The 16,596-nt window shown below is 41.1% G+C and overlaps 1 protein-coding gene across 1 annotated transcript in view; it reads right to left on the bottom strand.

Moving 5' to 3' along the window:
* Positions 1 to 16,596, bottom strand: part of shank1 (SH3 and multiple ankyrin repeat domains 1) — a 104,661-nt gene that overhangs the window by 29,773 nt on the left and 58,292 nt on the right. Inside the window, exons 7-15 of the mRNA XM_074697255.1 lie at positions 15,466 to 15,633; positions 14,432 to 14,548; positions 11,951 to 12,028; positions 11,332 to 11,398; positions 9,152 to 9,321; positions 7,853 to 7,974; positions 5,936 to 6,084; positions 5,288 to 5,401; positions 4,920 to 4,995 (exon numbers count right to left, since the gene is read on the bottom strand). Coding sequence (XP_074553356.1) covers positions 4,920 to 4,995; positions 5,288 to 5,401; positions 5,936 to 6,084; positions 7,853 to 7,974; positions 9,152 to 9,321; positions 11,332 to 11,398; positions 11,951 to 12,028; positions 14,432 to 14,548; positions 15,466 to 15,633 — 1,061 coding nt within the window. The remainder of the gene's footprint in view (positions 1 to 4,919; positions 4,996 to 5,287; positions 5,402 to 5,935; positions 6,085 to 7,852; positions 7,975 to 9,151; positions 9,322 to 11,331; positions 11,399 to 11,950; positions 12,029 to 14,431; positions 14,549 to 15,465; positions 15,634 to 16,596) is intronic.

The raw sequence follows: 16,596 nt of genomic DNA, 5'->3' as shown, positions 1-16,596 counted from the left end.
CTTTAAGACAGAAAAAAGGACAGAACAGCAGAAGAAAGATAAACTAGAGTGTGACAGAGCACAAACTAAAGGCTAAAACAAGAGGTAAAGGCGAAAAAATAAGCTAAAGACTAAAACACAAGCTTAGGGCTAAAACATGGGCTAAAGGGTAAAACAAGAGCTAAGGGCTAAAACATGAGCTAACGGCTAAAGCATGAGCTTAAGGCTAAATAAAGAGCTAAAGCCTTAAAACATGAGCTAGAGGCAAAAACAAGAGCAAAAGGTGCAAACAAGAGCTAAAGGCTAAAACATGAGCTAAAGGCTAAAACATGGGTTAAACTGTTAAAACACAAGCTAAAGCCTAACCCTTAGACAGAAAAAGGACAAAAGAGCAGAAAAAGCTAAAAAAGAGAGTGATAGAGCACGGGCTAAAGGCTCAAACACGAGCTTAAAGCTAAAACATGAGTTAAAAGATAAAACAAGAGCTAACATGAGCAAAAGGCTTAAACATGAGCTCAAGGCTTAAACAAGAGCTTAAGCTATAATGAGAGCTAAAGGCTAAAACATGAGCTAAAGGCTAAAACATAAGCAATAGGCAAAAACACAAGCTGAAGGCTTAAACATGGGTTTAACTGTTTAAACGTAAGCCTAACTTTTAGACAGAAAAAGGACAGAAGAACAGAATAAAGCTAAACAGGAGAGTGATAGAGCACAAGCTAAAGGCTAAAATATGAGCTAAAGGCTTAAGCACAAGCTAAAGGCTAAAATATAGCCAGCTACTAAACTAGAGTACAAACTGATAAAGTTTGATTTTTGTCACATTTCAAACAGTAGCTCTACCTAACTGTTGATAAAAACAGTTAGGTAGAGGTAAAAACAAACACACGCCTTGATAAGAGTTGAATCTTCACAACGGTGCGTGCAGAACCCCTGGCCAAAGGGTGTCACTGCAATCCACCTAAAACAGATAGTCCTTACAGCTGCTTTAAGATTTGTATCATATTTCTCAGTGCATCTGTCTGAGGACACATTTCACATTTATCTGTTAATTATGGTACTACCCCAAGAAGGAAAAATACAGAAATATTATTTTCTTCAGATATCATGCAAAATAAAAAAGCTAAATTGGAAGAATAAGTCCAAACGATCCTTATTTCATGCATAAGAAGTGATCACTACGATAAAAACCAGTTTTTTTTTAATTCTTAAGCAGCCTCACTTTCTACTAAAAGACTAAATATTTACTCTGTCAAAGCAGCACAACAGTTTTTGATATTTCCTTTTTAAGAAAATTAAATGGGATAAAGGATCTTGAAGGTAACCAACATTACGATCACTAAATGAGGAAATTATCTGTATTTAATGAGCCTTTAAAATATTATTAGCTGTGTGTTTTGTCTCACAGGCAGCAGTTAAAAAGTAAAACAGAGAGCATCCTGCAGTGTGCTTCTCTCTGACCTGCTTTCCCTCCTGTTGCTTTCACATAATAACAAAAAAAGTCTCTTTTCATCCGTTTGTAACTGGAGAACACTCTCCTCTTCTTCCCTCTCTCTAGTCCTCCTCTCCCTTTGGAGTGCCCTTCACTGTCTGACCTCCAGATGGAGACTCCCCAGGGGAGAGAAGGTGAGAGGAAGAAAATTAAAAAGTACAGGGGGTTAAGTAATACAGCCATGAATAAAGGAGAGACGGGGAGAAGACGTGACCAAATAAAGAGGGATGAAAGGAGGGATAGGTGAGATATTACATGTAGTGATAAAGGCTGTGGAAGTAGGCCCTGTGTGTGTGAGGGCGGCTCTGAGTCAGCCGTGCCCGCCTGGCCAAACAAACGACTCTGGCTCGCGCTCTCCTGCAGTACACGGCTTTAATTATCCATGATGTGTGTGTTAGCGTGTGTGCACAAACATATGTGTGTGATTCTGCATGGCTGACTGCGCTGCCTGCATGAAATGTCACCACTGATGAAAAGCATGTTAATAATAAATGATACTCTGCGTGTGCGTGCGTGTGTGTGTGTGTGAGAGAGAGAGAGAGAGAGAGAAACACAATTACAGAGAGGCATAACGGAAAACATGAGAGGACAGAAACAAGGAAGGAGCTTGGAAGTTGAGGAATGATAAGGACTGATCATGAGGGAGAGAAGGAGGCAGAAGGCGGGGCTTCATGTAAATAATACATGCGACTGATAATGGCTTTATTTCTATGTAAATAATTCTCTCTTTGCTCAGTGTAAGTCACACAAACCCAAATGAGTTTGCCTCAAAGCGACAGACTTCGCCCTGGCACAGATGCAAGGCTTTAAAGAGAATGTTGTTGTATTAGGCCGGGTAATGAGGGACAACACACACAGTCACAGTTAACAGACAAGTTTAACACACTCAGGTGGAAACTACGGCGGCCAGTAGGGGTCAGATGGTTTGCAAAGGCTACAACATGTAGGCAAAAGCAACAACACAACATAAGAGGTTGGTTATTTCAACTGACACAGAAAAGTTGTGAAAATAAGTAAAGCACTGTTTTCTTTTCTTTTTTTTTTGCTAATGGAAAATGTAGCTTCGTAGGCGTCTCATCTTCTGACATCTTTCATGGAACTTATAGTTCTATATTTACCGGTAATATGTCATCTTAAGCTTTAAGAATCAGTCATGGTATAACGTTAGCATGAGTGTTTCAGCAGAGCAACAGCATAACTCTGGATATGAGGGGATGAATTCCCAGATTTAAATATTTGATGAATAAAAAATCAAAACCCAAGCACAAGAAGACCCAAAAAATGAAAAAGCTGCACCAAACAACTCACAATACATTCTCTCGACCTCTGTTTCTCTGTAGGATGGACATGAAGTCATAGTTGTAGACTTTGATCTCTGACTACCAAAATAAAATCAGTTCATCCGATAGTTAAATACAGTTCCTCAAGTGACCACTAGAGGCTTGGGACACATCTATAGGACAGAAACCCCATCATGTTAAAATAAAGCAACACTTTGGCCTCAAAACTGCTTCGTAGGCCATGTACACACATAGCCGGGTATTTTTAGAAACAAATTTCACCCTCATTCATTTTTAAAATTCTTTCGTTCACTCGCAGCTAGGGATTGATACCAAAATAGGGACTTTTATATAGGGATGGGTACCTTTCACATTTGAAACGAGACGGTTCCGATGCGCGGTACCTGGCAATCGGTACCGATACTTAAAAGTACCAATTTTCGGTACTTTTTTGTGTTTTTGTGGTAAAAAATATCAATTTGTTTGATAATAAAACAGAAAAATTGTTCAACTTAGCATATTTGTTCTTCAATATACAACAATGTAATGCTGTGTTTATATCCAGAATGGAAAATCACCTACCCTTCCACTCTTGCATAGTCACAAGGATGCATTAAGGTACCTAAACATGGTACCTTTTGGTTTTATGTGAATCGGTACCCGGCACTTTTGACAGAATTCGGTCGGTGCCGATTAAAGTACCTAATTTGGTACCCATCCCTACTTTTATAGGTACCGACCATGTTTAGGTACCTAAATGCATCCTTGTGACAGTAGAAGGTGATTTTCTATACTGGACATGAACACAGCATTGCAAGTGTATTCATTTAAAAATAAAAATGTAAAATCGAAACACTCTGAGATTTTATTATTGAAAATATTTATATTTATAACCACATAAACACACGAAAGTACAGAAAATTGGTACCGTTGAGAACCGATTGCCAGGGACTGGGCATCGGTACCATATCGTTTCAAGTGTGAAAGGTCAAATCCCTACACACAGCGGATATATCCACTGATAAGTGCGGCTCAAGGCATTTAAACCCATATTTGGCGGTGCTTTTCAGATGAAAACCTGTGCCAGCCAATCAAAATGAGCCCCCGTTATTCAGCTGTGAAGTTTACAAACCAAAAACTCGGTTTCCCAGATACACCGCTACGTGTGGACATGGCCTGCCAAGCATTTTGGGATGGTAAAGTTGAACTTAAAAAAATGCCATCACTTCATGATTTCAGCCCAAACAGACAAACATGTGCCCCATGAAGTTGGCCCACAACTGAGTAGATCGGTTCAGATCCAACCTGCAGTAACTTTCCCGCAGGTGACTCCTCACTCTCACCCTGTCCTTTTTAAATAAAGGCATAAAAAGCCAGAAAAATAACTTGAAAAACAACAACAGTGTAAAAAACGTGTCATGTGTGCTTGGAGCAGATTTCTTTAATTAAACACAGTGACCTCTAAATGTGACGTCAAACAGTGAAACTTGTTCTCTGTAAAAATCCAATTTAAAGGTTTTTCCTTCAAGCGTTCTTATTATACTGCTCATAAACAAGAGACAGACAGATGGACACATCCAGAACATGACGCCTGCTTCCCTCTATAATCGTCAAAGGGTTAAAGAAGCAAAGAGCTATTTCAAGGTTTTCATCAGGTCAGGTACAGTGGAGATACAAAGCGGCAGCTATGACGCAGTGATTATATGACACTAAGAAGTCTAAAACTTAGTCATCAGTTTCCAGCATCTCAGAACCAAACACAAGCCAGCAGACCTCCCCCTCGGCTCGGGTTAGGATCAGCACAACCAGCCAGTCAAAACACAGCCTGCGCTTTCAGGATGACCAATGTGAAAGCAGGATCAACATCCAGACCTGAGGAAGTGAACCCTCACACATCATCATCCTCCTGCACCATGAGTCACTCACAACACAGCCCATCAGAGTGATCAAAACAGCCCTGAATCATCCCCATGAATCACCCCATCTGGATGGATGTGTACAGTATGTCGCCGTACAAACATCCACATGTGCTGCAGGTCGAAAACAGAGCAGCAGAAGAGTCATAGTGAGGGAGTTTTTTCTGGAGTTAGTCTTTCCTGGTAATAATCTGAACGTCAGGCGTTTCTTCTTTGAACTTTCATTCAACAGACGCTGGGGACTGCAGCTCTTACCTGGGAGCGTCGAAGCTGTCGTAGGATCCCACGGTGTAATGACGGAACAGCCTTTTGGCTCGTTCTCCACGGCTTTCTGAAACACAAAAGCACAGAGACGTCAGCACTCTGCGCCTCTTTACAAGCCTGATTACACCTACTGTTATACATTATATAATATCATAATCAGAGAGTTTACCCTGACTGACACTGAGGGCACACAGGAAGTGCAAGCAAAAGGTGACGTCTTACAGAATCCTGCCTGCAGCACCTCTAAACCTTACTAAGTGGTCTAGAATTGAGAGTCGAATTGATCCTGAATGTATTTTTGTCTAGGATAAACCTCCTGCTCCTGTAGTTTGTGTTTGTTTTTGTGCTTTTGTGATCACCTGATCGGTTGTCTTGGCTTCGAAGCATCACTTCCTCCACGCAGTCGGAGGGGAACCAGCCTGTGCGACCCCTGACCGTCCCCTCCCAGTAACCGCCCTCGCCAACGCTGAGCACTAGAGGGGGTGGCAGGAAATAGCAGCATGTCAGGAGGACAAGGAAACACAACATGCACTAACACAGCCATACACACACACACACACACACACTCAGACAGACACCAAGGAGAAATGAACACAAACAAAAAGACAACAACAGTAAACAGACGGAAAAGAAACCAGGTGGACGCACTGACAGACATGCAAACCTCCTACATACTCACCAAAGCATACATACCTGGAAATATCTCAGACTTACTCACAAACACACATATATTCATACCTGCAGACATTGAATACAAACACATGTAGAGGCCTTACACTCATGTCAGGACATTTACAAACTCATCTGAAGACAAACGAACCAGGTTGGCTTGTTTTTGTTTCTCACACCTGGTACAGATTTAGCAGAACTGTCATGAAACACGTGATGTTCTGCTCAAACAGTGATTCCAGCCTCACAGTTACTCTTAATCCACACACAGAGGGCAAACGCTGTGTTAAAAGAAGCACACACTGAATTAAACTTAGTGTGATAACACACATGCTCACCTTTGACCCTGTCTCCTTTACTAAAGCTGATTTCCCGCTCTCCCTGTGCGGAGTGTGACCGGGTGGCTACAAAGACTCGTCCTGGGACAGCGCTGTACAGGCGTCTCCGCTGGCCTGCAGTTTGTACAACTGTGGTGGTGGGAGGAGGCCTGGGAGAGGAAAAGGATTTCATGAGATAAAGGTGAGATCCATTATTTCTGATGGTGACTGGGTTTATAACAAAGTTTTGATCCAGAACAGACTGTGAGCTGCACACACATGCAGGAATCAACAAAAAATAAATCTGTCAGATCATCACTGATGGGTTTCATTACACCCTCCTGCTTGATTTTGCTCTCTTTTTGATTTTCCTCTTTTAATCTCTTTTAACTGGCTTTCAGCAGCTCAAATCAAATCTACAGCTCTTCTTCTGGTTTACAAAACAGAGACAAGAATGGCTCCTGTTTATCTGGCAGTGGCATGCACAGACTTTTTGAAGGGCAGGGACAAAAGACAAAAAAAAGCATATACAGTGCGTCCTCACCACTGCAGAGGTGCACCATAGCACACAAACTGGCCCCCTAAAGAGGGCACTCTAGCACGTGTTTCAGATCCCAAGACAGCACTCTAGCATGAGTTTTGACTTGCACTTGAGCACACATTTTAACACATTGTGACAAAAGAGTGCACTTGAGCATGTGTTTTGGATCCCACAATGGGACGTTAGTGCATGTTTTGGCTTTGGAGTGCACTTGAGCGCGCATTTTGACTCATGAGTAGGGATGCACCGATATAAAAATTTGGCCAATACCGATATCGAATATTAATATTGTTGTTATGGATAATAACCACTATTTACCAATATTAATACCCTTAAAAAAATTGTGAGACAAATGATGTGTCGAGGTAGTTGGAAGAGAAAGAGCAGCACCATCGTGAGAAAAGACGACCATGGAGAGGATGAAAGGATGGAGCGCCCGAGATAAACGCAATCAAAAAGTATGTTTTGTCTGTTTATTGGATCAAAAACAGGAAGAGAGATATAAAAGGAGAAGGTCCACTCTTCATAGGTAGTTTTGGTGTTTACACCAGCAGCTAACGAATAAATACCGGCCTAGTTTTACACATCAGCTGAGTGTTAAAAAAATTACCAAAATCAGCCGATACGGATATCAGTACAGATATATCATGCTTCCTCACTCATAAGTGCATTTTAGCATGTGTTTTGGATCCCAAGTGAGCACTCTAGCACTCAGTTGGGCTGATTATTAATCAATGATTATTTAATGTTGCTAAAGATTGAATGACATTGACTTTTAGATGTGGTTAGCTCTGGCTACATAATTTTAGATGGAGAAAAAAAATTACTTATTCTTGCTCTGGAAGGCAGCACCCCTGGCAAAATTACTTAACCTCTTAAGACTTGAGCTTTTGTCTGGTGTGCAATTTTAATTCACCTTGCTATTTAGGTTAAATAAGACCTGATAACTTGGTCTTTGTACAGGAAGTTTGATTATTTGTGTTAGGAGTTCTCTATTAGTTGTTTGTTAGTAGTGTTATTGTACTTAAATATGTTGTTTTTTTCACTAAAATGGGTGTAATGTTGTGATTTCACCAAAAGATGACATGGGCAGGGTCCCTTAATGTGGCTAATCGGTCAAAGTCTAAAAAAATGAAGTATCATGGGTCTAAGAGGCAGAAATGTAATGTCTACGTATGTGGACGCTCGGTCTTAGGAGGTTAAAGCAGTTCCTTGCACAAACAGTTTAAGTTCCTGTTTGTTTTGTACTTTAGCTAAATGAAACTGTAGAATTGTAAAACTCTGTTCACAGTAAGAAAAAACTTTTTAACATCCTATGAGTCCTTCAGCATCTTGACTCAACCAGGATCATCAATCATAAACAAAATAAGAAAAAGGTGTCTGCCTTTGCCACCCACCCCTGTCTCCGACTCTGCCTGCTGCGGTCCTCCTTGTCCCCGATCCTCCCTCTGGAAGGGGAGCGCGTTCGTGCACCCCTTGGGCTGCTGGAGCTCCTCAGGGTGCCTGTTTGCTTGTAGCCCTGCAAAAATCAGAGCAAGACGGAGAGAAAGGTGGACCAGAAATACTGAGGAGTCAGCTCAGAATGCTGCACCAACAAGTGTAAATGTGCATATGAGCATCTCAAATTATTCCACTTATACAATAATATGTTGGTGTAATATTAAATTATTATGAAATCATAAAAGCTGTGAGTACATCTTTGCATAAACTATTCGTTTACTCACCGATATGGTTACACAAACATTCAACAGCAACAAAAATATAATGGTAGTAAACTTTGATTTTAATTAAGAGCTTAAAAATCTTCAGTGCATTTGATGTTTTTCTATTAATTTAATGTTAACTGTTGTATCTTTATCTGTTGGCTTCCCTCTCCGTCTGATGAAGTGTTTAACTCCACCGAGGCGAATAACAACGCCATTCAGAGCAACACGGTGTTTAGAGATAATACTGACATTTATCAAACACACAGCATCATAACGACACACCCGGCTCATAAATCACACAGTGGTGTCACATGGTGCTGTATGGTAATGATCTGTCACTCAGAGTGAGCATTAAGACTGAGGAGAACGATGGCGAGAGGTGGGAACTTCTTTATGTGTTGTTTTTTCTGCAACATGAGTCTTTATACGCACACCACATGTACATGAACGGCTTACGCAACAAAGAAGAGATATAGGTCGGTGCAGTGAGTGCAGCTCGCCACCAGAGGTTGATAAAGGTTGAACATTATTCTCTATATCCTCTCTTTAACTCTTAGAAGTTGCCTCAAACACCTCTGATTCAAACACCTCTGATTCAAACACCTCTGATTCAAACACCGCTCTCCATGCTGTAAAGTGATAAAATCATCTCAGACTGGGACGGCAGATCCAGACTCTTGAGGAGAAATCACAGCAACATAAGCACCGAAACATTCAGCGCTATTATCTGTGAAAGCTGATTAAATTATTACAGTGGACTCATGCTAAGTGGATCAAAACCTCCCACTCGGCCGCGTCCCAAACAAAACAAACGTCTGTCACATCGCATCAGCAGCAACTTCAGCAGCTTATAAACGCATATTCTGTTATAGAGTGGCATGAAATGTTGATTTGTACCTTTTTTCCACTTGGTATTAGCATTTCACAGATTGCTGCGTCAGTTTAAAAGCTTCCACACACACACACACACACACACACACACACACACACCTGCACAGAGACAATGTTGGTCCCGGGGGCGTTGGGCACTGCCATCCATTCAGGCAGGTTCATGCTGCTGTCACTGTTGGCCCGGAGGAAGGGATGTGGGTGGGGTATGGTCAGCGTCCGGGCGCTCTCTCGCCTCTGGGGGGCGTACTTTGGAGACTCCACAAAGGGAACTGGGAGGTGATGGAAAAAAAGAGAAGGTGAGAGAAAGATGAGTGAAGAGTCACATATTTTGATTTCTGCAGTTCTATGGTTGACCTGGTTGCAGGGAGGGGCTCTCGTCTGTGTGCAGCTTCTGCATGCATACAGGTAGCTAACTGTACATGTGTGTGAAGCGTGATCAATAACTGAAAATGATTATTTTCTCCTCACAGACAAATCACATGTTGTCTCACATCTGCTTTATAGGCTAATTTGCTCTCTTTTTCTTTTGACTAATTAATGTTGCTAGGCACTGCACTGTTGAAGCTGCCTCCTACAGCAGCTCTCTCTTCCTTGTACGTTTCTTGTCATTTTTTCATCTCTTTTTCGTCATTTTTACATCTGGGGTGGGTCATTACTTTGTGTGGCTTTTTTGTTGGACGTGGACACCAAACTTGTTTTGTCTTCAGTGATATTTTTACTATTTTTGCTCCTGTGTTTGTCTGGAGATCCTACACGTAACCGTGGCTTCATTGTTTTTGTGAAATCAGTTGTTAGCAGCCTTAAGCATGGCAGTGCTAACTGGTGCAAGGCCTGATGTTTCCCACAAGGTGAGGAGAAGGAGGTGAGGATAACATACTGGTTCTCAGGTGTGAGCTAAGAAGTGATGACATTGACCTGTCCGAACAAGCTAGCTATGCTAACCTAGCAACAGAGGGAATACCAGAAGGCAGAGTAGCATCATGCTATTCACAGACATGGCTAACAGAGCTAACACCAGACACCAACGCCACATTGGAAGAGCTTCACCTGCTGTGAGCAGACAGGATCTAGGAGACAGATACTGAACAGACTGCTGAAGAAGCTCAGTCCTGGACCCTGTGGAGGTGGAGGCTGGCTGACTGGACAATGATGGACAAGCTGTCAGCATCTATTTTCTTATGGACCTTTTTGCACTTTCTACACACTTTCTTACTTTTGTTTTCTTGATTGCTGCTGTGACTCCTCCTGAATTTCCCCTTGGAGATAAATAAAGTATTGTCTATTCTATTCTATTCTATCCTAAGAGAGGCTGTGAGGAGGATCTGTTTTCATTAGACTGCAGTGCCACCTTTTGGAACAGAGTCTCATGCACACTGTGGTGAAGACATGACTCGTAACAAGGCATGCGTTTGTTTTGGAAATGATGGAGATCAGACCTTCTTTTTCACGCTACTTTTCTTGTTCAAGATAACTTTTTACGCGATACAACACCTCAACGTAAGGTATTCATCAACAGTTACGTGGAGCTATGGTTTGAAATGTGACAACAAACTTTGTCAGTTTGTCCCGTAGTTTAGTAGCCGGCTATATTTAGCTCTAGTCACAGCCCGGTGCTCTGAGACGTGTCTGTAACCTTAGCAAATCCTGGTTCTGTCCTACTAGAGCTCATCTACCAACTCCAACCTCACCAAGCAGAGCTAACGTAACCTCACTCTTCATTTTATTGATAGACTCTCAAGTTTGAACAGACCACTGCAGAATAACTGCTGACTGTGGGTGGAAATGAACATTATCACAAACAGTTTGACCTGTGTTTCAGCCTTTAGCTTGTGCTCTATCTCTCTCCTGTTTATCTTTCTTCTGCTCTTCTGTCCTTTTTCTGTCTGACAGTTAGGCTCCAGTGTCCATCATCACTACAAAATTAATCACAGAAATCATTTTCAGCGGAGGAACACACAGAGCTTTCTTCTTACTAAACTTTGTCAGTCAGCATGTTGTCATAGAGACTTAGACGTGCTCTACATCTGTCCGGTCCTGCTCGTCCTGATCAGGAAGCTGAGAAGTATCATTTAGAACCTATACAGGTGCTGATAATCTCCTTCTGAAGTGTGGATTATGATCAGGTATATATCTAGAAGGGAGACTTTTTCAAGATCACTGATACAGTCCTCACAGGGACTTAAATATTTGTTAATCTAAGGCCCAATCTCCTCTGTGTCTGAATCATTTTAGATCATTAAAGCTTTAGCTACTTCAGTGAACTACTTACAGCTACTTACCCACATCAGTGTCCCGGTGGTTTTTGATTATTTCTCCAAGCTCAAAATGGCCGGACATGACAGCCACCTGAAAAACACACATTCATTTGATTCATTCGAGACTGTAACTCTTATTTGTTGCATAAAAACAGAGGAACGGTGGGTAATTTATACAGAAGCACACAAATAATGACGCATCAAGGTTATAGGACACCTGTTTCTACAAAATAAGGAGGTAATAATCTGCTGTTTTCTCAGAAACACAAGTGAATTCAGTTTTGCATTCTTTCCACCTTTGCACTAATGCTTTTGATAAACTGCGCAGGTCAGTGAACAATCCAGCAAACTCTAATGTGTGTTGTCTCCTGCTTTGTTTCCATCTCACACACACACACACACACACACACACACACTGAAGCGAGCGTCTCAGCTGGCTCTTTGTGCACTGACAGAGTTAATGTATCCAGATTAAGGGGTCACACACAATCCTGCCACCTGGGACCTCTGTGTGCATAGCAGCACAGTAATGGTTTAAAGTGAAATTAGGCCCCGGCACTTTCTGCTACGTTAACTTAATAAGACAGTAAAGCATATAAACAGCCAACATGCATAATTAGCCAGCCACGCAGGCAGCCATTACCTGAAAGGGGGTCTGCCCACTGTTGTTCTTTGCGTCTTTGTTTGCTCCCCTGTAGAGAAGGATTCGTGCACAGCTTTCCTGCAACAAACACAGCACATATTTTAATTTAGATTTAAGCACAATAACCATGATTACACTTAAAATAAAGGTTGTAACGTGTGTTTGGTTCCTATGGCTTCTTATAGTGAATCCAATGGATATCAAATATTCATAGACCTGCTCTTAAGGTGAGTTTGGGTTAACACAACTTCTCTTGCCTAATCCAGTTCAAAAAGCACCACTTAAACATATGTACTGGCGATGCAGTGGTCTTTGTAAATATAGGCAGAGGTATTTCACACAATGTTCAAGATAATTAGTTAGGGATGCACCAATATGAAAATTTTGGCCGATACCAATATCCGATATTTATATTGTTGTTATAGCCGATAACTGATATTTACCGATATTGTTATTAGTTAAAAAAAAAAACTATCTGAGATGATGTGTCAAGGTAGTTCAGAGAGAAAGAGTGGCAACATCGTGAGAAAAGACGACAACGGAGAGGATCAAAGGACGGAGCAGCAGGGATGAACGTGATCAAAAAAGTATGTTTTGTCTGTTTTTTGGATCAAAAACAGGAAGAGAGACATAAAAGAAGAGAGTCCACTCTTCTTAGGTAGTTATGGTGTTTACATAGTCATAGAAAACAATATTATTAGAGTTTTGAAACATCGTTCAAGATGCTCTGAAAATGTGGCAGCAAATGAGCAAATATCAGCCGATACTGATTAACATATCGGTTGATACTGATATGTTAAAAAAATGACCAACATAGGCTGATAAAGATATTGATACCAATATATTGTGCATAAGGATGGGTACCTTTCACATATGAAATGATTCGGTACCGATGCCCGTTACCAGGCAATCAGTATTGGTACTCAACAGTACCAATTTTTCGGTACTTTTTTGAGTTTATGTGGCAAACAGCAATTTTTTTTAATAGTATAATGTAGTTTTTCAATTTAACATATTTATTCTTCAGTATATAACCTTGTTATGCTGTATTCATGTCTAGCATGGAAAACCGCCTACTCTTCCACTCCCTCACAGTCACATAGATAGATTTAGGTATCTAAACATGGTACCTTTTGATTTCACGTGAATCCCCTGGTACTTTTGACAGAATTTGGTCGGTACTTATAAAAGTACCTTATTCAATACCCATCCCTAATCGTGCATCCCCATAATTAATGTTAAACTGAAACCCAATATTCTTGTTGCAATATTTGGGGTCACTTGAGGACAAAAACAGAGGACCCTGACCTTTACTTCCATCTGACCTGGAATGATGTGCTGCTCAGATGGAGAGATGCTAGCCCTCCTACATATGCACAGTGGAATTATGGCTAGCTAGGCTTAAAATTAAGAAAAATTAGATTCTCTCTCCAACATTAAAATGCACAGTTTACTGAAATTTTGGGACCTTTCCTGAACTCTGCACAGATAAAACCAGGATTCAGATGCAATAGTGTCAGATGCATAACTGGATCTCTACAAGGACAGGGGACATTATTTCAAATCATCACAAGCAGGGACAGGGTTTGGATTCTTTTATAATTGATATTTGTTCATTTTTATCTTTAAACTTTGTTTACTTTGTCATTTTATCCAAAAAGCAAAATGGTGGTTGTAGGTCCATACCTCACTTATTTAACATGTACAGCTAATGACACATTTTTCACCTTTGGAGCATATCCCTCATTTTTCTATGTAGATGTAACTGCTAACTGCATTTAGTGTTGATAACATTTTGAATATTAGTGACTGATCAGCACTGCACTTTTTGTAGACCTTGTTTGTGCCTCAATATAAAGTTTCTAACTTAAAAAAGTGCGAGTTTGGAGAAATTTAAAGATGTTTTTACATTCATTTTTTCCCAAAAGTTAATCATATGTAATGATTCTGTTTATGCTCAATTTTAATTGCTTTGATTGAGTCTAAAGGTCATTTTATCCTAAATGTAATGGTTTCTATGCTGGACCTGCACATCAGCTTGGTCAAGATTTTTCCTTAAGAGCTTTTTATTCTCCCTAGGGCATGAAAAAAAATGCTTTTTCCAATATTTGATTTGTTCAGAAGGTGACAGACATGCATCAGACAGTTAAAAAGCTGATAGACTTAAGATTATACTGAGTTAAAATGTGTGAAAATGTTTTGAAATGTTTTTAAGAGCATACAAATAAATAATTATTCATGGAATTGCAACAAAACACAATTTAAGTCATTTTGACATTAAGTCCATGCTGTTTGATGATTTCCTAAGAAGAATAAAACATTTAAGGAAAAAATATTGACACACACTTTTATATTTCATGCACACCAGAGTCAGGATTAATAAAAATAATGATTGTTAATGGAATATATTGTGCCAAACATGACTAGATTTATATCTTTGTGCACTGACATTTCATCTCTGTTAAAAATCAAAGCGTGTACCTTGTTGTATAAAGCACAGATGTGCAAGGCAGTGTTTCCAGAGGCGTTCTGGGAGGAAGAATCCGCACCGTAGAAGAGGAGGTGCTCCAGGTGCTGCGAGTTTCCATGCTGACAGGCCTGCAGAGGGAAAGAGGGATAGAAAGAGGGAGAAAGAGGGAGAAAGAGGGAGAAAGAAAGAGGGAGGAGGAAGATGTGGGAAAGTATTTTTAATATGAGGAGGTGAAAAGTAAGGTAGACTGAAGAGCGAAACAGGAAGGGTTTATTTGGCTGTTTAATAAAGAGAAGAGAGAGGCGGATGGAGAAGAGGCAGTGACACAGACAGAGGACGAAGGCGACTGTTATGAAGTGACACCACATTTAATTAACACCACCTCCGAAATCAGAGGGCGAGAACACAGTGAGGGAGCACCAGGCAGGTCCAGTAATAACAATAATCTGAGAGCAATGACAGTCATGTGGAAAATGTGATGATGAAGACTCAGACTGAAAACAAACCAAAACCGTACATGTGTCCTGGTTTTCCAAAAGGGTAAAAGAGATAAAAGATGGTCACATGATGCTCACATTTCTGGAGGCCAAATTAAACGACACACAAAGGAGTTTAAAATAAATAAAGGCTCATCCTGATGGCAGTAAATCCTCTCAGGACACACACACACACAGCTTTCAGTAAGGCTTTGTGTGGCTGATCTTTCTGAGACGGAGCAGCTGATACCTTTACTGTCTGTCCACAGAAGCAGGGTGGGTGAGATGGAGGGGTGAAGGGTGTCCGAGGTAAAGGATGAGAGGTGGAGTTTCATGGCATGAATGGTTTGAGACGCACACAAGGAGACACTGGAACACAGAGGACATGCATGAACACTTTCAAACAACAGAAACTGAAACAACCCAAAGCGTGACTTCTTTCCTCCTTGAAAAAGACCCAAATTAGGATGCTAACCCCGTTAGTTTGAAGGATTCTTCTCAAAAGTTTGGGTGCAGAGTTAATTTATAAACAGAAACTGGAAGATCATATGAGAAAGATCCGCTCGTACCTGATGTGTCTCGTCCCAGCCGTTCTCGTCCCTGATGCCCAGCTTGGCGTGATGGTAAAGGAGTGTTTCACAGCAGGAAGTGTCTCCCCCTGTCAGCACAGTGTGGTACAGCGGCGTTAGCCCCCGTCGGTCCTTGTAGTCTGGAGATGCACCCAGAGACAGGAGGACCTGCACGAGGAAAGAGTACAAGAGGTTTGCATTTATCAACTAACGATGACCAGGACTATTCAAACAGGAGAAGAATAAAAAATGCAGAAAGGACAAATAGCTTCATGAGGTTTTCTCTTTGAGGTCCAGGAATATTCATGGAATTATAAATCAGGCATGGAGCGCACAGCCGGGGGTTCAGAGGGGTCATGCAGCTCCTCAGGGTGCAGAGATTCAGTCAGAGTCTGCTGCTGCTGTGAATCTTTACGCCTTTAAGCAGTCGTTTCTTTAAGGGGAAACATGACCAATTGTAATTATCTCCTTCTGAATAAGTTCACCTCTACATGTGGGCATTAAAGCTCTGGATAGATGCCTAAAAAGTGTGAAGAAGGGCTGTCACTTTAACGCATTAATTAGATTAATTGATTACACTGCAAATTGAGGCGTTATGAAAATTTACGTGATTAACTCATTGGCTGCCAGCCATTTTCAGAGCATCTTAAATAATCTTTCAAGACCCAAAATAATATGGTTTTCTCTGACTATGTAAACACCACAACTACCTAAGAAGAGTGGACTCTCTTCTTTTAGGTCTCTCTTCCTGTTTTTGATCCAAAAAACAGACGAAACGTTCTTTTTTTGATCACAATCATCTCGACGCTCCATCCTTTGATCCTCGCCATGATCTCCGTCGTCTTTTCTCACGATCGCACCGCTCTTTCTCTCTTAACTACCCCAACACATACTCAGTTGGAGCGTGAGCTGCCTGAACTTTTCTGACTTGCAGCATCTCACTATGCCTCTATCATCTCACATCTTCTCCTCATATCCATGCTGATCTCTCATCCAAAGAGCACACGGCTCTCACCCACAGTAATTCACGAGCAGGATTTTGATTGACAAGCTCTGCCAGATCTCCCCCGACTGAAAAACATAGTTTACTTCTAAAGACGCAGTACACGGTTGCACAACGTCACCGGCAGT

Source organism: Halichoeres trimaculatus, unplaced genomic scaffold (genome assembly GCF_033239565.1).
Source record: "Halichoeres trimaculatus isolate MK-OKI-2021-1 unplaced genomic scaffold, fHalTri1.1 fHalTri1_scaffold_20, whole genome shotgun sequence".
NCBI lineage: Eukaryota > Metazoa > Chordata > Actinopteri > Labriformes > Labridae > Halichoeres > Halichoeres trimaculatus.
The sequence above is the reverse complement of the archived record's forward strand: the minus strand, read 5'-3'. Positions and strand labels throughout refer to the sequence as shown.